This window comes from Schistocerca serialis, chromosome 2 (assembly GCF_023864345.2).
Source record: "Schistocerca serialis cubense isolate TAMUIC-IGC-003099 chromosome 2, iqSchSeri2.2, whole genome shotgun sequence".
Taxonomy (NCBI): domain Eukaryota; kingdom Metazoa; phylum Arthropoda; class Insecta; order Orthoptera; family Acrididae; genus Schistocerca; species Schistocerca serialis.
Window position 1 is genome coordinate 930,370,993 of NC_064639.1, and position 26,377 is coordinate 930,397,369.

The following is a 26,377-nucleotide window of genomic DNA, read 5'->3' on the forward strand; positions in this document are numbered from 1 at the left end:
GGAAACATTTAAACTTTTTACTACATGTAAAATTGGTTCGCCAAAAATCGTGAATTTGCCAAGGTGAATTGCATGCTGAAACGGGAGAACTAACTTCGAGAATGGCAAGTTCAAGTGAATAGTACACTGTTTTAAAAATGTTTACTTGATGTCAACAACAGTGTCGTGTGTGCAAGAGACATTATCGTCGTGCATGAGCTGGTATTTATATAGCAAATACTACCTTCGACCTGCCTTTGACCACAGGAAATACGATGTACCGCCATGGGAATCATATACTAAACTAGCAGATGTATCCACTGCAGTTTCGTGACTGATGGAGCGACTGTAATTGCGCTCCCACAACGACGTGCCGCTGTTGACGTCACAATGCACCAACCACACGAATAGATAAAAGCTCTCGCTCTCTCTCGTCAATCAAGACTTTGCACGTAGTTCAACAGTTTCAGTTAAAATTTTATTTTGTTTTTTAATGAATATTTGGCTAGCATTTCTTGTTCTATAAGTAAATGTAGTTTCAGTGAAGTTGACATTGTTATTGCACGTCCCTTTTTGCGTAAGTCCTATCTTTCGGAATGGTATGATTTTTATTTATCAGGCGCATTTACCTGTTTTTCTGTGATATGAGGTGTACTGTGTGATCTTTGGTGTCCGCCATTAGTTTGCAAACGCCGACCAATAGTAGCAAGGCTACTCGCTCGCCACTGGTGCAAGACACGAATTCTACAGCTTCGAGGAGCATGTTTACATTCTATAGATCGTAACAGGATCGAGTGTGGGTTTATTTGCTTTCGTAGTTACAACTAAGTAACATTACAGCCCGTTACGCTATTCTTTTACAAAGCACGACATATGCTTTCGAGTTTGCTAAGCAAAGTTCAGTTCCTTTCAGTAATTTCACTAGAGAAACTGATTCTTTTGAGTCTAAAATAATCAAAATCCACTTGTTTACGTTTTTCCATGAAAAATGTTGAGATAAATTCACCGTCAAAATTTTGCAAAGTAGATCTCTTAGAACCGGTTTTTCACAACACAATCCTTCAGCTGAAGAGGATTGACTGAATGATTGGTGTGCATTTTCCTCGTGTTTCTGTTGACATCCTATGATAAACTGCTGAACAGGTGACGTTCAGGGGAAGTGGGTTACCGAACAAAAAATACAAGGTTCTGTTTTAAAAACACATACTGCTGTTCATGTCTTCGAAGCGAACAAAGTTACAAGGAAGGATATCATATTAGTTAGTGCTTCCTTGAAGCTAAACAACATTTGCTTGATGCATTTTTTGATTTTGCTTCTGGACAAAATGTTACTTGAGGTCGGTTTTTGGCAGAAGCTGACAACCCAATTAAATAGCAGACACTTTCCTAATATGGTGCAGAATTACATTTATTTGGTCACGAACCGGTTCGTGAGATCGCCGGACAAAATATTCGTCACGCTCTTAACAGGAGCTGTATATGCAGAAGAACTTTCACTAGGGGTCATGTGACCCTCCATCGCTGACGTTATGGTAGGGATGTGATGTAAATGTGCCACCGGAAGCATGCAAAAATCTGGAGTAAGATGGGGTGACGAAGAGACGTGACGGAATGGCATCATTGGTCTATCGTCTTTGATCGCTTCCACTACCACACCGCTAGTGATATAGCCATGTAAAACGGCGAAGAAACAGTGATCGCAAAAATATCCCGATCGACAGGGATGGGAGACGAGTGTTACGCCTTGTCAACGACAAACTGTTTCGAACCCTACAGGCATTGCCGCTGTCAGTGAATGTAGGTCCACATCAACCCTTTGCCAAGCAAACAGTGCGAAGGGAACTGCATGCAGTGGACATTTGGAGTAGCGTAACTCGTAAAAGCCATTGCTCACCTCGGCACGTAAATCTGCACGTTTTTAGTTTGTCAAAGAATACAACAAACGGACTGTAGCTGACTCGACATGTGTAATGTGGTCCGATTAGTCGCGATTTTGCCTAATTGGAAATGAAGCTATGTGTTGCATGCAATGAGCGTCCAATGAAATTTTTTTCCCGCAGTGTATTGAGGGTGTAGTTGAGGAGACATATGGCTCATTTACGTTTTGCGAGTATTCCTCGTATCATGGCTTGGTCCAGCTTACTCAGCTTACGGTGACCAATTGCTGCCCTTTCTTCCTACATCTTTATGATGAGTATGCTGTGGACACTCCTGTCTTCCAATGTGACGGCGGCCGTGTTCACAGCACTGCAAGCATGTGTTCCTATTTTGACGAACACTTGAACACCCATTTGCGCACTGACTGTTGCTTTAAACACAGCAATTAACATATCCACAATCTGGTAGCTCTATGGGATCCAATCATCAGTGACTGGCCTCAGCCGTATATGGCATACTTGCAGAAACTTGTGGACTTTCAAGAAACTTCCTGGCAGATTAAAACTGCGTGCTGGACCGAAACTCGAACTCGGTACTGGCAGAAGTAAAGCTGTGAGGACGGGACATGAGTCGTGCTTGGGTAGCTCAAGTGGTAGAGCACTTGCCCGCGAAAGGCGAAGGTCCCGAGCTCGAGTCTCGGTCCGGCACACAGTTTTAATCTTCCAGGAAGTTTCATATCAGCGCACACTCTGCTGCAGAGTGAAAATCTCATTCTTGTGGACTTTTGCTTGCCAAATTGAGATCACTATCAAGTTTAGAGACAGTGTTACACTGTACTAGCTCAAGTCTCTGGGCCGACTAACGTTTAGTCCAGTGTATATACTTTAGGCAGAGGCAAAGATGTTAAGTAAGATTTATATTAGTACCATAAGCACTTTGGAACGGCTGACAAATTATAATAGAAAATATAACAGCTCTCACGTGATGTTTGCTGGACCACTGCCCAAGTTGTAACAGAACTGCACGTGCCCGTTCACGAGGTTTAGGGAGATGTAATCCCCTTTCCCATTCGATAGTTGTCCATTGTAGAGGAGGAGGCCGTTCAACGACCGCGAAAGAAACCACAGCTCCAACGAAAACGCTCTGCCGACTCCTTCAAGACGTGGTAGTTCAATATGGGATGCTCCGTTGAATTCCGGGATAAAAATATCCTGAAGCTCCGTATCAGCTGAAATTGTAAGCGCTGAATTACTTACACGGAACCTCAAGCATAGTGTTATTGTTGAACACAAATTTTTTTATACTGTTTCATTACAAGTGAGATTGTTATCTGAAATTAATGAATAAATAAATAAATTCTGAACATTTTTGTATTGCACTCAGTACTTACAGTCTTGGCAAGAAAGCCCTTTCGTGCCAGGAGCACATTTACACATAAAACCTCCGTGCGGCAAGACTTCACACGTTGAACCCGACACGCAGGGACTGGAACTGCATGGATTAACTCGACTTTCACAGAAAGCACCTGAATAAGAAAAAAAAGGTATACATATTTACGCCGCTTATTGTCTTCGTGTTTAATGCTAACAGTTGTGTCGTTACGAAGAGAGAAGCATTGGCAGTACGAGATTTCCATACTAAAATTTGAAACATATGCTACTTTCTGTTTGTGTGAATCAAAATATAATTTCAAGTAGCTGTAGTAAAACGACAAAAGCTGCAAGTGATTCAAGATTTATTTTCTAACGGGAAATAACGGCAATGCCCTATGAATTAATCTTTTAGTCTTATCTGCTTAAAATTATAGGCAACAATAAATTATTCAGCAGAATTTTATTTTACTTGAGAAGCAAAAATTTTTCGCCCAATGTATTTAGGCATCTTCAGTGACTTACAACTGAAATGGATTTCATTATTTTAGCGTTACTGCAAGCGTTGAGTGTTTTAACTTAGAAATTTAGTGTTTTGTGTAGGATAACACCTTATTTACATAGATCAATCAGTTTTATCTTTCCTATCTGCTATATATGTCAACTGGCTGTTCTGGACTCGCCGAGGAGTTCCCTTTAAATAAATTTATCCTGTACAGCACTGCATTGTCGCAAAGTATCAGAGGGTTCATGGGAAGTTGCATTTGTAGCGGAGAGCAGTGGTGTGGGTATGTTGGAGTATGGAGAAATGTGGAAAAGTCCCTGTAGGCTCTGTCTGTATGCATGTGGGTGTTTATGTGTTTGAGAATAACAGTCTTTCCTGATTGAGACCGGTGAATGTGAATGAAATAATTAGGCAGAACATATTTAACTGAGGGACAAAATAAAATGAAATTACAAAAGAAGAGCAGTAGTTACTTGTGTCTACAAGAAAGTCAATAGTAACCTAATCACTGAGAAAAAATGTCGACAATATTGATAACATAGTAATTATTAACATCAGTAGTCAGCTGTGTGGGAAGTAATTACGAGTCATGTCCTTCAGGGTTCGATTGGGATTATGTGATACTTTTCCTATGTGTTAACGACCTTTCATCAACAATATAACCAAAGTTTTATTTTTTTCAAGATCTAACAAACAAGCAACAAATATTGAATCAAGTAAATTTTAGAACAGGTCATGCTCGAAAGTTTCGTGGATGTTAATCGATGGTTTGTTGCAAATTAACTGCTGTTAAACATTGAACGTACTCACTACAGGCAGTTCAAAAACTGTAGGAGGTTTTCATCCAGAATATGTACAAAATATGAGGCTGGACGGTTAGAGGAGTGTGACACGATGATAGAAGATTAAATTTCATATTTCAGCTTTCTGGATATTGGAGGAAATTGCATTGATTACGGTAGGAGAATTTTCGACCATGAATTTAGCACTATTTTTGGCTTTTGGTAGGGAATCCTGTGTGTGTGTGTGTGTGTGTGTGTGTGTGTGTGTGTGTGTGTGTGTGTGTGTGTGTGTGTGGGAGAGAGAGAGAGAGAGAGAGAGAGAGAGAGAGAGAGAGAGAGAATAGGCTACCACGCATCGTGCAGTGTAAAGAAACTTTGTGAACTGAAATGGTACTCAATGTGTAAAATAAATTCATGACATGTAATTGTGAGAAGTACAGGGTTGAATTTTATATTTTTTTTATGAGTTTTTTTATGAGTTTTTTTATGAGTTTTGTTCAGCTACCATGTCGCATGGACAGAGGTAGAATCTGAATCTATTCGTTATTGATCTTTCAGTAAACGCTTGCACTTTTGTGCTTAAGTGATGTATGAGTAGGTTCCCAAATTTAAGCTGGTTATTATTCTTGTTTAAGAAGCAGGTTTTCTCTGTATGGACCACTTTTTGCGTGTCACTCAAAGTTCATCGAAACTCCATTCTTTGCTAATTTGCGGAGCAGAGAGAATACTTATATGGGTGAATCATTTCCCGTCAGTTTGGATACATGTAGTTTAAAGGAATTTTTGTGATTTAGGAGGTTGTGCAAATTACATGAATGCCTTAACCATTTATTCAGTTAAGTGCCTGACCTTCAGTGCTCATATACTCGTATATGTGCAGTTTTCTAATTTGAAATTGCATTTTCTTGTGGAACAGGTGGTTTTTTTTTATATGTATAGCAATGTGTTTAACCATGTGCCACTCAGAGTAACCAACAATTCCAGTCTTTTCTAATGAGTGGTAGATCTAAATTTGCAGTATACTCGTAGAATGAATGTCTGCATGTGATGATTATTTTTATTTATTTTTACATGTGGTTTGGTACTCATTTAGGGTTGAGCTAAGACTTTACTGCTGAGAACGTCGTAATTTTTATAGTAGTTATCAGGAGTGGTCAGCTATTGTCATCTCAATTTCTTAATGCATGACAAACTGTGTAACTACGAGATTTCCATACTAAATCACGTATCCTCAAGTGAACATATCCCAGCTATCCTCTGTCACTACTTAATGCTAGTAAGTTGAAAAAGTTAATTTAACTTTCCTGTAAAATAGGGACCATGCTGACCCAGTATGCTGATGCTTGAGCTGTCATTGTGTATATTTGGTCGATATTCAACTTATTTGATCAATAAAATCATTCAGATAAAGTATTTAAATAGAACTATAGTATATACGAGGGTTGGAACTTAAATAATGGCAACTATTTATTCACAACCGATACAAATAGTTACATGTTTGCGCCCATTACTGTCCTTCAAAGTAGTCACCAGCATTGTGTAGAATCCGTTGCCAGCGATGTGAAAGGCGTAGTATGCCATTAGCAGAGCCTGTTCTGTTGATGATGCGAATGGAGCGGTCTAAAGTTATGGTGATTCTCGAGTACGACTGGGATTGTGTTATCCCAACGCGTAACGTTCCTGCACGGCAGAGCGTCAGTGCACAGCATTACTGTTCGTTTTTGGAACATGACCTGCGACCAGCTTTGCAAAAGAAGCGGCGACACTTTCTGCGCAACCCACCCATCATTTTGCACGACAATGCGCGGACGCATACAGCGCAAGCTGTGGCTGCTCTGTTCGGTCGATAGGACTGGGAAGTACTGTACCATCCACCATATTCCCCGGACTTAAGTCTTTGTGACTTTGGTTTGATTCCGAAGATGAAGGAACCACTTCGTGGCATCCGCTTCAGAACTGTTCCAGAGATTCGACAGGCAGTAGACCGCTCCATTCGCACCATCAACAGAACAGGCTCTGCTAACGGTGTACTACGCCTTCCACATCGCTGGCAACGGTTTCTATATAACGCTGGTGACTACTTTGAAGGACAGTAACAGGTGCAAACATGTAACTCTTTTGCATCGGTGGTGAATAAATAGTTGCCACTATTTAAATTTCAGCCCTCGTAGATTACGATTTTGTCCCATTTTAATGTATTCATGAAATAATAACATAGAATTTCTTAATAGTAAAATTAAGTGTGGTATCCTGACCCCCTGATTGAATGATTTAAAAGAAGCAAAGTTATCTGTTGCATTTTTTAAGAACTGTCATCACATTTGTATCGTCAGTGGAACAGTAAATCAATTAACAAATTAAAGAAAATTAATGAAATTAAAGTAGCAACGGGTTTCATAATGAGACTGAAAAACAGATGCGTTTGTATGGCGACTCTTGCCAAAATTATCAGAGAACAGTAACGTTTTACATGCTGAGCTTCCTGGATACATTAGTCAATTCACAACAGCAATCTTTTACATGCTGAGCCCGTAAAGATAGTTTCTTTTCACACAGACCAGCAAAATAACAGACTACCTTTAACAGAAAGAAGTTTGAATTGTTTATTATCAGTTTCAGCTGTATCAAAGACTATCAAAACATCAATATTGTCAACCTCATTAACGCCACGCATTGTCACTGGTTAGTCCTTAACGAGACTTCAGTGCTTTACATTGATACGGAGGTGATATAAGGCTGAAACCCGTAACATAAAAATACAAATAGGATCTTGTCAGCAATTAAAAATGGTTTTCGACAGATATGGTACATGGTCTTCTCTAGAAGATAAAAGTGTCTCCTGTCACTCGTAGCTGAAAAGGGTATCGATGATGGGTGATTACCCATCACTCGGCTCACACACTACCACACAAACTAACACAGAAAAAATTAGTCTGTGAAAGGATCAGACCTTCTGGAGAGGATGCTTTCGGCCACCGTGTGGCAACATGAAAGACTACGGCTACATCTACATCTACATCTGTATCTATGTCTATAGTCCACAAGCCCCCTTAAGGTGTTTGGCGGAGAATACTTTATGTACCAGCGTCACTTCCCCTTTCCCTGATCCAACTGCATATGGTTCTCGGGAAGAGTGATTGCTGGTAAGCTTTCGTGTGGACTCGAACCTTCCCAATTTTATGTTGATGGTCTTTTCGCGATATATATCTATAAGGATGCAATATATTGGTTTAAACTTCTAGGAATGTACGCTCTCGAAATTTTAAGAGTACACTTCATCGTGAAGGAGAACACCTCTCTTGCAACACCTGCCATTGGGATTTGATAAGAATCTCCGTGACGCTTCCATGCTTACAAAAGGAATCTGTAACGAAACGTGCTGCTCGACTTTGAATCTTCTCTATTTCCTCTATGTCCTATCTGGTGTGGCTCCCATACAGGCGAGCAATATTCAAGTATTGGTCGAACGAGTTTTTGTAAGCTACTTACTTTGTTGATGGCCTACATTTCGTGAGGATTCTTTCAGTGGAACTGAGTCTGGCATCTGTCTTACAATTAATTTTATGCGGCGGTTCCATTTCAAATCGCTCCACATGCATAGTCCTAAATATTTTATGGATGTAACTGTTTTTAGTAATTGTTCTTTAAGTCTGTAATCACACAACACAGGGTCTTTCTGTATATATATATGTATATATATATATATATATATATATATATATATATATATATATATATATATATATATATATATATATATATATATATATATATATATTCACTAGAGGTTATATTTCATCATGCTGAGTATCAACTGCCACTCCCTGCACCAAGCATGGATCCTCTGCTTGTCTTCCCGCACTTTGTTACCATTTTTCCTCGTGTCAACTTCTCTTTAAACGCCAGTGTCATTGGCAAAAAAGTATCATGGAACTTCTGACGTTATCTGCTAGGTCATTTATATATAGTACGAAAAGTAACACTCCTATAACACTCCCTTGGGACACACCCAAAGTTACTTCTGAAGACTTCTTTCCATTCAGAATGATATGCTATGTTCTCTTTGATAGCAACTCTTCAATTCAGTCACACAGTTGGGCAGATATTCCACACATTTGTGTTTTGTTCATTACGCAGTGGTGAGGAACTGTATCAAATGCCACCTGGAAGTCAAGGAACGTGGCAACTACCTGGGCGCCTGTATCTATTGCTTTCTAGGTGCATATGCAAAGAAAGGAGTGGTCCCAATCTTAGTCCTTGTGGAACACCTGTCAGAATATATTTCAGCATGGAAACTAACATTGTTGTCACACACAAACCTCTGCACCCTGTCAGTTAAATAAGAAGTGAACTGACCTGAAAGCTAGCAAATATTCATTTGTAAAAATTGGCGTGATCTCAACAGTGAATCGTGTGGAACCCTTGTAAGAAACTGATTCAGCATAAATCCTGATAGAGATGTGAAACAACTCTATTCTTCTTGTCAGTTAAATATGACGTGAACTGTTTTGGAGGATTGTAAATAATATTGTGTGCAAGAAAAGTAGTGGTACCAACTTTGAGCCCTGTGGAATACTTGTCAGAATATGATTCAGTACCTAAAGTGCCAGAAATGCAAACATGACCCTCTTATTCCTGTAATAAGTGAACACACCTGAGAGTCTGCAAAAACTGTAGTATGTGAGAACTAGAGTGGACCCAACATCGAACCCTGTGGAACATCTGTCACTATATGATTCTGGACCAAAACTGCCAGAAATTCAAACATGACCCTCTGATTCCTGTGAAAAGTGAACACACTTGAGAGTCAGCGATAATTGTAGTGCATGAGGAGTAAAGGGGACCCAACGTTGAAACCTGTGGAACTCCTGTCAGACTATGATTCAGCACCAAAACTGCCAGATAAGTCAAAAACGACCCTCTCCTACCCATCGGTTGATATGCAACGAACAATCGTGAATATGTGCTCGGGCCAGGCACCAGTGTGGCCGCATTACCTGTATACTCCGGCTGGCAGTCGCAGTGGAAGGAGACGGCGCCGGTGGGCGTGCAGGAGCCGCCGTTGAGGCAGGGCAGGCGCCCGCACGGGCTGTGGCCGCACTCGGTGACGCGGTGCGAGCGCACCACCAGCGGGTCGCCCTCGTGCAGCCGCACCGCCACCTGCCCCAGCCGCAGCAGCTGCACGCACCCCACCAGCCCCTGCTGCGCGCCCGCGTTCTCGAACACCCTGCAAGCACCACCGTACTCACTGTATCTGGAGCGTGTCATGTTATACTGGAGAGATGAGCGTGTATACAGCGTAGGGAAAATGTTCTCCTATTGGCATAGAGGAGGCGTTCACATCAAATAAATGATTTCCTTTCAGTTTCAAGTCTTCAGTCACCTTGACAGAACACACCAATGATTCTAAATCCACGAAATTGTACTGACACATATGAACCTAAGAATGAGATTTTCACTCTGCAGCGGAGTGTGCGCTGATATGAAACGCCCTGGCAGATTAAAACTGTGTGTCGGACCTAAACTCGAACTCGGGACCTTTGCCTTTCGCGGGCAAGTGCTCTACCACCTGAGCTGCCCAAGCACGACTCACGACCCGTCCTCACAGCATCACTTCCGCCAGTACCTCGTCTCCTACCTTCCAAACTTCACAGAAGCTCTCGTGCGAACCTTGCAGAACTAGCACTCCTGGAAGAAAGGATATTATGGAGACATGGCCTAGCCACAGCCTGGGGGATGTTTCCAGAATGAGATTTTCACTCAGCAGCGGAGTGTGCGCTGATATGAAACTTTCTGGCGGATTAAAACTGTATGCCGGACCGAGACTCGAATTCGGGACCTTTGCCTTTCGCGGGCAAGTGCTCTACCAACTGAGCTACCCAAGCACGGTAGGAGACGAGGTACTGGCGGAAGTAAAGCTGTGAGGACGGGTCGTGAGTCTTTCTTGGGCAGCTCAGGTGGTAGAGCACTTGCCTGCGAAAGGCAAAGGTCCCTAGTTCGAGTCTCGGTCCGGCAGACAGTTTTAATCTGCCAGGAAGTTTCGTGAACCTAAGGTTTGCGTTACCGATCTGGATGTACCGAGGTTTACCTGAAACATGATATAACGACAGAACTAATGGGTAGTGCATAAGTTCGCTGTGTTTTTGGTTTGCATGTTGGTATTCCGGTTGCTATGGCTTTATTTATCGATTGTCATTTCTTATTTGTAGTTCACTGTTGCTATTTGAGTTTACGTGTTGTCACTTTGTCACTTGGGGATAGAGAGTGAAGCTCTAGACGCTAGAAAATGGTGCGCCAAGTGGATAAAATCGGAACATATCCGACATATTCTTCTGTTTGGGTCACTTACAGGGGTGACAGCCAGAAACATTTGCGTCGTGTATGAGGATAACGCAGTTCGACAGAGGACGGCGAGAAAATGGTTTTCTCGTTTAAAGGAGGATCGTTTTGACGTTAATGACTGCCCCCGTTCAGGAAGACCATTGGGTTTTTATGAAGATCGTTTAAACGCATAAATCCACAATGATACACGTCAATGTACTCGAGAGCTGGCAAACCTCATTAACTATGATCATTCCACCACTGTTCGACCTTTGCACGCAATGGGGAAGCATAAAAAGTCGGGTGTATGGGTACCATATGCTCTGGGCCTAAATTATAAAAAAACAGCGAGTGGCCATATGCGCATATCTGCTTGTTCGTCATCAACTGGCACGTCAACAGCACCGATTATTCCTATCCTGTATCGTTGCTGGTGACGAGAAGTGGTGTCTTTATGGTAACATAAGGGAAAGAAAGGAACAAATAAATTTCTTTATTTCCGTCTATGATCACATACTCGTTAGGTTCTGACTATTGGTTTCGGTCAGCAATGATCATCTTCAGATCTGCAGCAAAACGTGGAAGAAACACAAATACAACTAATGGATTGTCTGAAGTTTAAAACAATAAAATATGCTAAAATGAAAAAGTGTTACTGAGATACATGTGAAAATTATGAACTTTAAATACTACAAGGCATACCTGTTTTAAAAATATGTTATAATATAATACCTCGTCATATTTAAAACGCATGATTTTCACATGTATGTCAGTAATACTTTTAATTATGGCCTATTTTATTGTATTCGTGTTTCTCCCATGTTTTGCTATACGTATAAAGATGGTCATTGGTGACTGAAACCAGTAGTCTGATGAAATAACGTGTTTGTGATCGTAGATGGAAATAAAGAAATTTATTCTACACTTTCTGGATCACTGTACGACTCTCGACCATATCGCAACTTGTAAAGAAAGGAACGTTTGAGTTCAAACAAAGCAACAACGCCACTTACAACGACCTGCGCGCATCCACAAAAGATAACGTTATGCAGCTGGTGGAACAGCTTACATGAGGTGTTGCATCGCTGCTGACATTTAGTGCTATCTTTTTATCAACTGAGACGTCTTGCAGATGCAGTCAAGGAACCACGAAAGGAAGACTGTGTGAAGTGATGCTACTCCGCATTCTGCTAGGCTGACAAAAACACTGTACAGGTGTTGGGTTGGGAAGTCATTCCGAATCCATCTCATTCATGTGATCTTATGCCCTTAGATTTTCATCTTTTCCGCTCTCTATCGAACAACCTTCAAGGAAATTCCTTTCCGAATGAAAATGCGCTCCGAATAGGGCTCGACAAGTTCTTTGCCTCAAAACGAAGTGATCTCTACAGTCGCGGAATTGAAAACTTATCCCAGTGTTGACAGACTGTTGTAAATAGTAAGGAGAATATATTAATTGATGACGGAAGTCTCTGGTATGCTGTGTTACGTTTCTGTGATGTTTATTAAACTAATGGAAAAACTCCACAAACTTATGCATCAACCCGGTATTAGGCATCCCCCAGGCAAGTGTTGAAACCGGGGTTTTAGCAACGAAGGTTCAGCGGAAGAGATAAGTGATGACCTTCAAGGCGCTACATGCATTCAAAGAGACTGAGTACAGAGAGTCGGTGGAAGAGGGGTTAACAAACCAAAAAATTTTTTTCCCATAGTCCTAGGTGCCTGGCTGATGTTACAGGTTGCAGCTGGAGTGCGACAAAAACGCTATAAAAAACTACGTATCCAAATTCGTAGAGTCTTTAGAGGAGATAAAAAGAAACACTTTTGCTATGTGGCACAAATGTCACAGGTGCACCGTTTCCCCACTAGCGGTCCTTGAAGGGTTTGACGCTGAAGTTCCCTTAGACCTACGTCCATAGCTGTTTAGACTCTTTCACATGCAACACGTTGATATCGGAATCTGATTTGCAATGCAGTTACATTTTAATGCTAGAAAGCGTCCTGAACACACAGGGCAACATTTATTTCTGACTATGACGACATACAGTATGATTTTCAGCATTCTAGACTCGTGTTCAGGAAAACCGGTTACAGCAAGGGAGACACTGCAAAAGCTTTCAGGCGCCGTCGAGAAAAGACATCTCGTGAATCGGCGGAAGAAGCCTAGCTCCACTACACTCCTTCCGTGCTGTGGGGCAACGACCAGGAAGATAAGACGCGTCCTTGAAACACGTTAACTGTACCTAGTGTTCCGGTCGATTTCCAAGATACGAGATGTGTTACACCCCGTTAACGACAACGTAGGTCTTTGAGTGCCTAGTGTGAATGAACATGCCTCAAAAGCGGACAAAGAATTCAATCTGAATATATGGGAGTCCTGACTCATGCATCATCGTAATGTGATTCCATTATACAGGTGACGGCCAAGATTACAATAAATCACAACGATTTTAACAGAGACTAGAGGTACACACTTCGCAGAGCATGAGGTTCGGGCTTTGAATATCCATCGAAAGCAAAGACGGGTGCTTGACGCTTGTAGGGAGCAGGAACCCATGCGCCACATGCCGTCATTCTGCCCTGTGGTGGGCCGGAGCTGCTATGAGCTGCCCAACTCGCTTTCCTATGCGTACCTCACTTCGGTCCTAACTGGAAGTTTCCGGGCACTGCTATTGCATCTATATAAGCGGAACACCGAGCCAGTCCCGGCAGTCAATGGCTTTTTACTCCTGATGACTACGGTGATGAAAGCTATTGAAAGCTCAATGTTTTATTCGAAGTGACGAGGCTTGTAAAACATTATTCTGAGAGTTTGTTTAATACACAGTTATACTTCAAGCATAATACCTGATTGTCACATAATAGTTATTCAAAATAATTCTCATTATAATTTGATATTACGCAACGAACTGTATAAATTGAATGATGTGTTGCAGCTGTTCTCCACTGCCGTACGATTGTACATAGAGTAATAGACAGTCAGGCCAAAGACCTACGAAAATCGAACGTGCATTCAGTTCTACACCGTCAAGCTCGCAATCAAAGCAACAGATTACTTTAAAAAGGGTTGTCAGGTCGCATGGTCATTACCAGGAGTTATGAGTAAAAGACGTGTGCAGCTCAAGATATATCTCAGAGGGAATGCATTTGAATCTAAATATGAGGTTACTTCCGTTGTAAATATCCTACAGAGTTTGAAACAAACGCCGGCCGCGGTGACCGTGCGGTTCTGGCGCAGCAGTCCGGAACCGCGGGACTGCTACGGTCGCAGGTTCGAATCCTGCCTCGGGCATGGGTGTGTGTGATGTCCTTAGGTTAGTTAGGTTTAAGTAGTTCTAAGTTCTAGGGGACTTATGACCTAAGATGTTGAGTCCCATAGTGCTCAGAGCCATTTGAACCATTTTTTGAAACAAACTTCTTAATCGGGTGGTAATGAAGAAAGGTATCTCATTCGACCAAATACATTAATCACACTATAGATTATATAGAGACGTAACAGCTTCTTTCTTCGGGTATTAATCCACCCTCATACGCAATCAGTACCTTCATATGCTGTCATTTGTTGGAAATAAAATTCTTAGTTTATGAACACAACTTACAAAGCACACTAAAGAATAATAGCTGAAACATTGATTGTGTTCACTGTAATTGTCTATTTGAAAGCTTAGGTGTTGTCGTTGTATGTATACTGAAAGATTTGTAACCTGTTGTAAGAAGAGCGTTAATAATCATTACAAAATACATATCGAACATATATCAACAAAATAAATAAATAGACAGATAACTCAAACAGTGTATGTGTGAGTGAGTGTGTGTGAGTGTAGAGGATACAAACTGTAGGCCTGGATTGGAATACATCCAGCAAATAAATGAGAACGCAGGATGTAAGTTCCCCTCTGAAATGAAGAAGTTGGCGCTGAAGAGGAATTCGTTGCTGGACAGTGCTGTAAGAGCTCTCGTCATACAGGCGTTAACTTGGCCTTCTAAGCCGAACTTAACTGAGAATTTTCGTTGGTATTGACGATATTCTTTTGGATCCGTTTTTCTAGGGATACCTTTATAAAACTGTGCCGATAGCCGTTTGCTCGGCATAGTAACTTGGTGTTCTCGACGTATATTCGTTTATGCTGTGCTTTTCCACTGCTGATCTCTCAAAGTGTTCCTCGCATCGTTTTGAGGTATAGCGTTGCGTTTGCCTTATGTAGTGGCGGTCACATCCACAAGGGATGCAGTATATCCCTGGTACGTTACTTTGTGGTGGGTGTTTCGCAGACAGTTTTGACGTTACATTTGCCGAGCAGCCTCGAGATTTTGGCTGAGAGCGGTCCCAAGTAAGGAAGGAAAACGAAACTCTTGCCTCCTTCCTCCTCTTCCTGGCTTGCTGCATAAAGATGAATGATCCAATTTGTGCTTTACTGTACCCATTTTTGTGGAATAGTTATTTTTGGCTGTTGTAGCTTGGCTTGGAGGCTTTCTTTATTGCAGATGACGCGCGCCCTATGTACCATGGTCGTCAGCACTGTTTCTCTCTGCTCTGGAAGGTGGCAGCTCGTTGCATGCAGGTACAGGTCAGTGTGAGTCTTCTTCTTATATACTGTTTGCTTTTCTTCATTAGCACATACAAGAAAGGCGGATATACATTTTCCTCTACTTTCATAGCGAATGCGATATTTTGATGGACGCTGTTAATGTGGCCCAGGAAGTCATTTGGGGAAAAATTGCTGTGTGTTTTGGTGAGTGGTTCGATTGCCACCTCCTCAGAGCGTTCAGTGTACGAATTTGCAATCCCAGGAGACAGTGGGATCACATGGTCACTGCATCTGTTTGTTCAACATGTCCATACTGTACATGGCGATACCATGGGCACCAGGCGGCAGGTACAATTTGTAGTGACTACCAGCAGCCCAACATCGGTCATTCCACTTGACACTAGCCAAGACTGCACGGCATAGCCGAAGCAAGGAAGTCTTTGGAGCTATATTAGCACAGATGAAGCAAACTTACAAACTTACTTGAATAAAAGACCTTTGGTGGTATCAGAAATTTATATGTAAATGAAAGTAGCTACTGAAATTTTATTTTTGGAGCACAATATTTTATGTAAGCGTAACGTAGGCCACCTGAGACCTGGAGAAAAGGAATATTGGGAGCATTGTAAAATGGTGTTACCCAATGATGTTAAGAACTAAGTGGACGGATAAAGCAAGAAATGAAGAAGCATGGTGGGATGGTTCCGGCAGACAATGTGTTTCAATATGCCCTCAAAAAATTGTCACTAGGAGTCACATCGGGCGAATATGGAGGCCAATCCATTCCTGAGACAGTAAATTTGCAAGTAATCCGACGCAATGACTCTCTTTCCTGGCATCATCTTGGATAAGGCCAACGCTAGCTGTGTGGCGACCAATTGTTCCAAAATTGCAACGCAACGTTCACTAGTGATCGTTTGTAGCATGTAAACAGCAAGGCGAATAACGCCTCTGGTGCGCATCAAACAGTAACTTTGGAAGAATACATTGGTTTCCCTTCACACAAATCGGGATTTTCGGCACCCCATTATAGCCAGTTTTGTTTATTCACAACTCCAGTGAGATGGAAGTGTGCGTCATGTGTGAGCCCTATGCAGCCGACATCAGGTCCTTCATTATCAATCATTGTGAGGAGCTGGTTCGCAAAGTCAGCCCCCTGTCACACAGATCGTCCAGGTACGGCCTGGTAGCTTTGGATTTTGAATGGAAACGTGTGTAGGCTATGTATGAGTAGTTTCTGCCTGTTGAAACGCTACAAACCAGTTTCTGCTGCAGTTCTTCGGACAGATTTCCTTGTATTTTGCTGATTAATTCCATAAATAGTGGCGACATTTTCTGGAGCAACTACAGTCTGCCAGGTGCCAATAGTCCTCGTTAGATCATGAGCCATGCTGTCTATCCGTTGCAGTTTGACGAAGAGCTTTCGCATGGTTTTTGCATCAGATCCTTTTGCAACATTAAATCTTGTTTGAAAACTGCGTCTCGTTATGATACGACTTTGTTTTAACCTGTGGAATTCCAGTACTAGAAAAACACGCTGTTCAATGAAATATGTAATTTAACCTTTTCCTTCGATACACTAATCTCCTTTCACGTTTGAACGGTGGAACTGATCGCTCTGAGCTGAGGCCCACTGGTTATAGGCACTATGTATTGCGATTACAGCGTCATCTGTTAGCAGTTGTTCGAACTATTTCGAAACTTCTGCATTACTTCTGTATAAACTTTTTACGGCTTTCACAATAAACTTATCGTTTGGTACTCTCGTCTGCTGACCTTAATTTTGAAATGAGGGACTCCTTTGCTGGACACCCTGTGTATAAACGGAGCAGAGACGAACAGGGAATTATTCTAGCGACAATACAACCCGGAATGAGGAAATCCACTGACGCAAGAGACTTTGACAAAGGGAAGATTATGAAAGACCAGCACGTGAGATGAGCATCCAGGCGATCGTCATAGGCCGCGCCACCTGCTCCTTCCGCCTCCATGATTTCTACCTCACCAATTATGGCCGTTCTATCCACCTCCCTCCTACCCTCCAATACCTTGGCCTCACACTCGACCGCCACCTCACCTGGACTCCCCAGCTCCTTACCATCCAAAACAAAGCTCACAATCGCCTCCTCCTCCTGAAACTCCTGTCCGGGCGGACGTGGGGTCTGCATCCTTCCACCGTCCTTCACACCTACAAATCCTTGATCCGCCCCATCCTCTGTTATACCAGCGTAGCTTGGATTTTCGCACCTCCTCGGTTCTATAAAGCCCTCCAAATCCTCGAACGCCATGTGCTCCGCCTCGCCTTCCGCATCCGCCTTCCGTCCCCCACGCGCATCCTCTACGACCTCGTCCCCTTCCCCCACCTTCTCCTTTTCCTTGAACACGACCGCACACTACATATTGTCCACCGCCTTGGTTCCCCTCACCCACTGGTGTCTCCCTTCCTCTCCAACCCCAACCAGTTGCCGCGCTTTTACCGTTGTGTCCCACCCTCTCTCCATCTCCACACCCTCCATCTCCTTTCCCAACGCAACTTCCACCATCTACCCCTCCCAGATGATGAGCTTCGCCCATACATCTACCCTCCCTACCAACTCTAACCCCATCTTCCTGCCCCCTCCCCAGGGCTCCCTCTCCTCCCCCTCCCTTCTCCTGCCCAGCTTCCCCCTCCTACTCCCCCTCCCTCTCTTGTGACCCCTTTCAGTGTCTCTGCACTCTGTCCTGCCCTCTCTCCCCTCTTCATCTTCCGCCCAACGTGTCAACTGCCTCTCCATGTACCCACTGACGCCCCTACTCTCCTCATCCCGCCGCTTCCCCTGCTGCCCCTTGCTCTCCCCTCCTTTTCCATCCTCTCTGACCTTTCCCTCGGCAGGTCCCACCTGGCAGTTTTATTCTTCGTCGTGTGTGCTACAAGTGGGTTTTAAGTGTGTTGTTCTAGAGTGTTTTTTAATACGTGGCCGACATTTAACCTGTACACGTCCATTCAGTGTCTTCTATGTGTTTTAAGAATCGCCGACTGTGTTTTTTAACTTTCTAGTGACTTTTTTAACTGTCCCCCATCAACGTCTCCATGTCAGTCTATTTTTACCTCAATTTTCTCCCATTACTCTATGTTCCCCTTTTTTATCACCTTATGTATGTAACATTTTATTCTTATTTTAGTTGTCATGTCACTCGGCTGAAGAGCAGCGGATTGTGCTGCTGACAGCCCTCCCCTGCCCATATGGGGCAGGGGAATGAAATCACAATAAAGAAAAAAAAAGAAAGAAAAAAATATGAGCATCCATCCCCTCCATCTAGCCCTCCTACCAACTTTGATGCTCCCCTTCCTCCCCCTGTGCTTTTCCCCCAGGGAACCCTCTCTCCCTCCTCTCTACCTCCCTCACTCCATCCCTCCCCTCCCTCCTGGACTTCCAGTACCCCCCTTCGCCCCTCCCCCTCCCTCCTCCTCTGCCAATGGCATCCACAACCTCCCCATCCCCCCTACCTGCACCTCTTCCCTTTGGCCGGTCCCCGGCTTTGTGCATGAACAGTGAACCTTCGTGCACTGGAGATCGTCGCCAGTGCTTTCGTGTGTCTTCGTATTAGTGCTGAAGTGTCTCCGTTTGTGCTCCACGATTCACGTGTGTACTTTCTGTCTCCTCCATTTGTGTACAGTGATGAATGTTTTTTTATTCAGACAGCGCGCCTATTAATGGCTACATGTATTTTAACATGTCTGTCTACCGTTTTTATCCACCGTGTTTGTTTTGTTTATCTGTGTCTCTTTATATACTTTTTGTGTTATCTGTGAAAAAGAGCGGCATAGATAGGCCACTGCCGGCCTACCTTTTTGTGTAAAGGTGTTGAAATGACAATAAAGGAAGAAAAAGATGAACATCCCCGCCGCCTTGATCCCCCTCATCCTCTGGTTGCTCCTCTCCAACCCCCACCCTCTGCCGCGCCTTCACTGTTGTGTACCCCATACCCTTCACATCTACACCCTTCAGCTCCTTTCTCAGGGTGGCTTCCGTCTACTCCCCCTCCCAGATGATGCACTCTCTCCCTCCATTTATCCCTCCTATCAACTCTGATCCTCACCTCCACCTCCCTTCCTCTGTCCGTTTCCCAGGCTCCTTCTTCCCCCCCTTCCATCCTGTTTTTTCCCCACCTACCCTCTCTCTGCCACGCTTCTCTTCTCTGAGTCCTTTTAGCTCTCCCCCCCCACTGCCTTTCCCACACCTTCTTGTGTTCGTCCAGCCCCTGCCTTTTTCTATGTCCCCTCCCTCCATCGGCTCCCCCTTTTTTTCCCTCTCCTCCCCCTTTTCCCCCTCATAGGTCTGGGCCCTCCTCCCCCTCCCCATATGCCACCATGTCACCTGTATAGTGCTGTTGTTAAGTGAGTGTTCAGTGCTGTGCGTCCCCTGTCAGTGTTGCGAATAGCACCCATACTGTCGCTAGTTGTGTTTTTTATCTTGTGCGAACAGGAACCAGACTGTCGCCGGCTTTTTTAATTGTGCCTGTCTACTTCTTGTGTGTCTTTATCCGCATCATCACTTTCCGCCATTTTATAGTTTTTTGCAATGTTACCACTTTATCGCCTGTTTTCCTTGTTTGTTTGTACTCTCATATGTTTTTTAACTTTTCTGTAGGCTATAGAGCAGCATATTACGCTGTTGCCAGTCCCCCACCGCCCCCCCCCCCCCCCCTTCAACCTCCGTCTGGGGGGAATTGAAATCCAATAAACAAAAAAAAGATGAGCGTCATGGCGTGGCTGGTGGCTGTTTGCGATTTTCTGGGTGTAGGAGTAGATGGTGTGGGTAGTGAGGTGCGTAGAGTGGGTGGGTTTTGGGGAGCAGCGTGTGGAGTACCGGGGCCACACACTTGGAGACGTTGGTGGGCGGGGCGCCCACGTAGGCGTCGCCGCGCAGGTCGAGGGCGCGCAGCGGGCCCTGCGACTGGCCGGCCACCTCGGGCCCGCCGTCGACTCGCAGCTGGCCGTCGCGGTGGTAGCGGCGCGCCGTCACGCGGTGCAGGCGCCCCGGCGCCACGCGCTGCTCAGACGCCAGCCACACCGGACCGTTGCCCAGGTTGTACCGGAACTCCACGTGGCTGCAACACCGCCATGCACCAAAGATCACACTACCTTACAGACAGTCGCAGTTTGGCCAATGTAATGACGCAAAATCTCTAACAGTGGCTGTTTTACCAGTTTATGTATGAACATCTTTCTAAATGCTTACGGAAAATATGTCTTCTGTTAAAATGATTCATCAGTGTGTGGGAAAATACAGTCAGGTTTTCATTGTCCGAAATCCAAGCAAATCTGCAATATACACTACTGGCAATTAAAATTGCTACACCACGAAGATGACGTGCTATACACCCGAAATTTAACCGACAGGAAGAATATGCTGTGATATGCAAATGATTAGCTTTTCAGAGCATTCACACAAGATTGGCGCCGGTGGCGACACCTACAACGTGCTGACATGAGGAAAGTTTCCACCAGATTTTTCATACACAAACAGCAGTTGACCGCCGTTGCCTGGTGGAACGTTGTTGTGATCCCTCGTGCAAGGCAGAGAAATGCGTACAATCACGTTTCCGACTTTGATGATGGTCGGATTGTAGCCTATCGCGATTGCAGTTTATCGTATCGCGACATTGCTGCTCGCGTTGGTCGAGATCCAATGCCTGTTAGCAGAATATGGAATCGGTGGGTTCAGGAGGGTAATACGGAACGCCGTGCTGGATCCCAACGGCCTCGTATCACTATCAGTCGAGATGACAGGCATCTCATCCACATGGCTGCAACGGATCGTGCAGCCACGTCTCGATCGCTGAGTCAACAGATGGGGACCTTTGCAAGACAACAACCATCTGCACGACGTTCGACGTCGTTTGCAGCAGCATGGACTATCAGCTCGGAGACCATGGCTGCAGTTACCCTTGATGCCGCATCACAGGCAGGAGCGCCTCCGATGGTGTTACTCAACAACGAACCTGGGTGCACGAATGATAAAACGTAATTTTTTCGGATGAATCCAGGTTCTGTTTACAGCATCATGATGGTCGCATCCGTGTTTGGCGACATTGCGATGAACGCACATTGGAGGCGTGTATTCGTCATCGCCATACTGGCGTATCACCCTGCGTGATGGTATGGGGCGCCATTGGTTACACGTCTCGGTCACCTCTTGTCCGCACTGACGGCACTTTGAACAGTGGACGTTACATTTCAGATGTGTTACGACCCGTGGCTTTACCCTTCATTCGATCCCTGCGAAACTCTGCATTTCAACAGGATAATGCACGACCGCATGTTGCAGGTCCTGTACGAGCCTTTCTGGATACAGAAAATGTTCGACTGCTGCCCTGGCTAGCACATTCTCCAGATCTCTCACCAATTGAAAACGTCTGGTCACAGGTGGCCGAGCAACTGGCTCGTCACAATACGCCAGTCACTACTCTTGATGAATTGTGGTATCGTGTTGAAGCTGCATGGGCAACTGTACCTGTACACGCCATCCAAGCTCTGTTTGACTCAATACCCAGGCGTATCAAGGCCGTTATTACGACCAGCGGTGGTTCTTCTGGGTACAGATTTCTCAGGATCTATGCACCCAAATTGCGTGAAAATGTAATCACATGTCAGCTCTAGTATAATATATTTGTCCAATGAATACCCGTTTATCATCTGCATTTCTTCTTGGTGTAGCAGCTTTAATGGCCAGTAGAGTACATCCGCTAATGGACTTTACTGGAGGAGGAGATTCGACGTTGAGAGTATTCCACTACAAAAACTGCATCACTCTCATACTTCGATGAATCTCTCATAATGAGAAGTATTTTAGCTAGAACTGCAGTTCGAGTAACATTAAAGGGTGTAATAGCCGGAAACCGGTATTTGTGTAAGCACTGAAAAATAAAAAGAATTACAACTGAAACGATATTTTCAGTTTCTAGTTTGTGAATTGTATTAAGAATGTTAGATGGCCTCAATCAGCATTACGTGTTGAAGTCAGCGAAAATCAGGTTGCTGGTAATGTACTTGAAGGGATGCCACTGGAAGGCTTTTCACCGGTGCTGCTTGTTAATAAATTCGATAGTCTCCTTAATTTGGTCCAAGTAGCGCTGGATGTAGAGAGCATTAGTTTCGTTGATCAGAAACAGGGGGTCGGCGAACAAGAGAGTAACTTGCCCGGAATATCGTCCCCTCAGTATTACGAGAGTGGTCATCGTGGATGAGATCGTGGAAATTGTTTTATGTGTAATAACTCAGCTGATTTTCATTTAGGGGAAGAAGATGAGATCATGGAATAAACATGCCATTTAGTTCCCATCCTCATTAACTGACTTCATTATGCCGATACTTTCAGTTCTTTATTACTCACCCGTCAACTACGGCCAGCGACACGAAGTCCCCAGTACCGTCTTCTTTCTGCTGGCTGTACAAGATGATACCTTCACTGGCGTACGTGATGAATTCTACTTCGATACTGAGCTTATGGTATGCTTTCAGTCCCCTCAGCTGTACGTAAGAGCTTCCGTCAAAGGCAGGAACGTGATACGCTGTAACACAATAGAATTTTTTTATAATCACCCATAATACAAATCTCCGGTAAGAAAATTATAGTAAATTACTCACTTTATGAGAAAATGTGTCAACTGGTGCAAAAATGCTTCATTCTTAGCGGAACGAATGTTGTTAGTTACCAGTCACGTTGAAATTTTTGGACGATCTTGGGTCTCTAATCGATAATGCAAACAGTCATGCTTCATGAAATTGTGTGTAGGTAAGTTGCAAAATTTGCTTACGCAACATATAGAGTGTTGCAGTTTGAGACGGATGCAAAAATCGGCTGTGGCGGAGCACGTGCTTTGTGAGACCGACCACGTAACAAACTTTGCCGATTCGCAGGTTCCAGCTGTGGAGAACAGATAAGATACCTGCTTGTTCAGGGAAGCCACTGAAATTCGTAAACGTGACAATAGTTTTACAATAAAGAAGAAAGTCTCTAGATAAATGGATCTGGATTTCTGTGCTGCAGTTAACTACCATTGCAGGTAACAATGGCAGAAACAGAGTGGTAATGACAGGGAAAATTCCTCAGACATTGGCGCGACGGGTGCATATAATTTTCAGCAGCGGAATCAACCTCCAGTCCGTCACCAAGAATGCAGGACAATCCTTTGACAGTCCCATCTATTCGTGGTCTAGCTTCAAACAGGCGTTGATATGTGATGGGCAAACATCTATTAGGCGCACTACGAATGTAGTGGTGTCGACATAATGGGAATATGGGTCTTACGGGTAGCGTCCAAGGGAAAAGTCCCTGCAGACGCACTGTCCTCTGTGCCCTCGGTGGCTGAGCTGGATAGAGAGTCTGCCATGTAAGCCGGAGATCCAGAGTTCGAGTCCCGGTCGCCACACACGTTTCCAACATGTCCCCAATGATGTATATCAAAGCCTGTTTGCAGCTAGGGTGTCGATTTAATTATCATTTCATTCTAGAGAAGCTTCACGGTCATCAGTGGTACCTGCCACTGTGGTTGGTTCTAACGGTGAAGTACGGAGGACATGGTATTACGGTAGGAGCAGTATTTCTCGTGGTTAGGGTGTGGTTCTCCTTATCAACAGATACTACCCTCATATATAGTAGAAATTTTTAAGATGCTGCCTTCACATATTGTACACACGGTCTCATCAAAAGTACGCAGACAACTCTACGTAGCACGTAATTGACGAATAGATGTCACGAGAGGCGGATCCGCCCGTCACGAAAGGAGACGGAGAATTTTGTGTTGTGAATAGAGAAACAATAACAGCAGAATGGGTTGGTCCGGAGAACTCTGTCTGTTTTGACTACATTCAACTGAGTAAGATATCCATCAGGACTTTCGATGCTTCTATAGTTACTCAAGCCGACTGTTGCTAATGTTATTGTGAAGTGGAAACCTCGAAGAACAACTACACCTGAACCAAGACAGGCAAGCCTCATTTGCGAACGCACTTGGGCCGTCGAGCATCGTGGAGGATGTTTGTAATAAAACGCTTGAAATCGGCGGAAGAAATCAATCATGATTTACCAACTGCCAACAGTTCAGCTGGTGTAATGACTATGCGTAGGGAGTTAAAAAGAATGGGGATAAATTAGTCGAACAGCTCATCATAAGTTACATATTTCTGTAGTCAGTGCTAAATGGCGCCTAAGGTCGTGTAAAGGGCCACGCCACTGGACAGTGGATCACTGTAAATCATTTGGAGCGATGGATCACGCTATATGCAGTGGAAAGATTTGGATTTGGTGGATGTGTGAAGAACGTTATTTGCCATTGTGGTTGGTGCTAACGGTGAAGTACGGAGGACATGATATTACGGTAGGAGCAATATTTCTCGTGGTTAGGGTGTGGTTTTCCTTATCGCATTTAAGCAAACGCTAAATGCGGAAGGGTATGAACAGATTTTGCAGCATTGTTTACAGTAGAGGAACAGTTCGGACACGATAATTGTTGCATCAGTGCGACAGGGCACATTATCAGAAAGCAGAATCTGTGAGGCAATGGTTTGTGCACAATGACATTCCAGAAGTGCACTGGCGTACCAATGGGTCAGCTTTGGGACGAGTTAGGACGACGACTTCGCTTCAGTTCCAGTGGCTATTGAGGAAGTATGGGCTGCCATTCCTCCACAGACATTCAGACATCTTATGGGAAGTGTCACCAACAGAGTTCAAGGCGTCATAAAGGCGAAGGGTGGACACACCCCATATGTATGTCCCCTAATAGGTGTCGGGATACGTTTGGTCAGGCAGTCTAGAAGTAAAGAACCTGTCCGGATAGCCACTTGTGTTAGGGCGCCGCTTCTGGGGCTGGGGGAGGCGTACCGGCACCTGTTTGAATGAGCCCGGTGGATCAACGACGAGGACCACTGCGGCAACTAGCCTAGATATGTTTTATAAGTGGTTTCCCACACCCGACTAGGTGAATACCAGGTTGAAATCCACATACGGCCACAGTTACATGATTTGCTAAGATTTCGAACACGTCCTCACACTTTTCACAAGAGTTCATGAGATGACACTACACACAGACCGAGAACGAACGCAGATTCCGTACAGGGCAATGGGAGGTGAGAGTGGGGGGTGGGGGGGGTGGGGGAGGAGGACGGGGGAAATGGTGGTATCAGGAGGGACATCCGGCCACCACCAGCGCCAAAGCCGTCATCAACCACCACCAGTGATAACTGACATTAACTGAACTGTATGAAACTCAATGCAGGAAAGACGAAGCCCGTAACGTTTACACAACGACGCCCCGACCTCCGTGATCGCCTGGTTCGGCAAAATCGACCACTTTCATGGACGGACAAATTTAAATATCTTGTTCTTATCCTGAATAAGAAAATACTTTTCACACAGATATAGGAGAGAAACGAATAAAGCTCCTACACTTTCTCCACTAGGTCTACCCTTTACTACGGACCGGGACCAAGTTCCGCCTTTATTCTGCAACAATCCTCTCGGCGCTTCTTCACGTCTGCTCCACATGGATCACTGTTTGCCCCTCATTCTTAAGCCTCCTCCAGGCAGTCCAGAATCGATGTTTTCGGGCCATACTCCATGCACCTCATTGGGTCCAAATCCAAGAACTCGATTTGCTGCTCCACAGGGAACAGATTCGAGTACCCACTACGAAACTCCTCAACAAGATTGAAGCACGACGTCCAGGCATCTTGAGTATGTCGACTCTGTGACACCTGCACGGTGGCACAGGGTCAAGGAACCCCAAGCCATCGTGGAAGATGTTCGATAGTGACGTCGTCTTGAAACAGATTGGGAAAAAAGATAATAAAAAAATAGAAAGTTAAAATAAAAAATTTAGGGACCAGCACCTCTGCATGGTCTACAGACCCGGAGCCCAAGACCTTGCTTAAGAGTAATAAAGATGAACATGCCAGTCACAGAGGTGACAGTACTTTGGAATCCTTCCCCCCCCCCCCCCCCCCCCCCACCCCCCACACGCACACAC

General features: G+C 44.2%; 1 protein-coding gene across 1 annotated transcript in view; it reads right to left on the bottom strand.

Annotated features, from left to right (window-relative positions):
• The window catches only part of LOC126456525 (agrin-like), a 1,113,065-nt gene that overhangs the window by 86,402 nt on the left and 1,000,286 nt on the right, over nt 1-26,377 (bottom strand). Inside the window, exons 17-21 of the mRNA XM_050092274.1 lie at nt 22,741-22,918; nt 20,228-20,455; nt 9,512-9,741; nt 3,248-3,382; nt 2,839-3,085 (exon numbers count right to left, since the gene is read on the bottom strand). Of these exons, the coding sequence (XP_049948231.1) occupies nt 2,839-3,085; nt 3,248-3,382; nt 9,512-9,741; nt 20,228-20,455; nt 22,741-22,918 (1,018 nt within the window). The remainder of the gene's footprint in view (nt 1-2,838; nt 3,086-3,247; nt 3,383-9,511; nt 9,742-20,227; nt 20,456-22,740; nt 22,919-26,377) is intronic.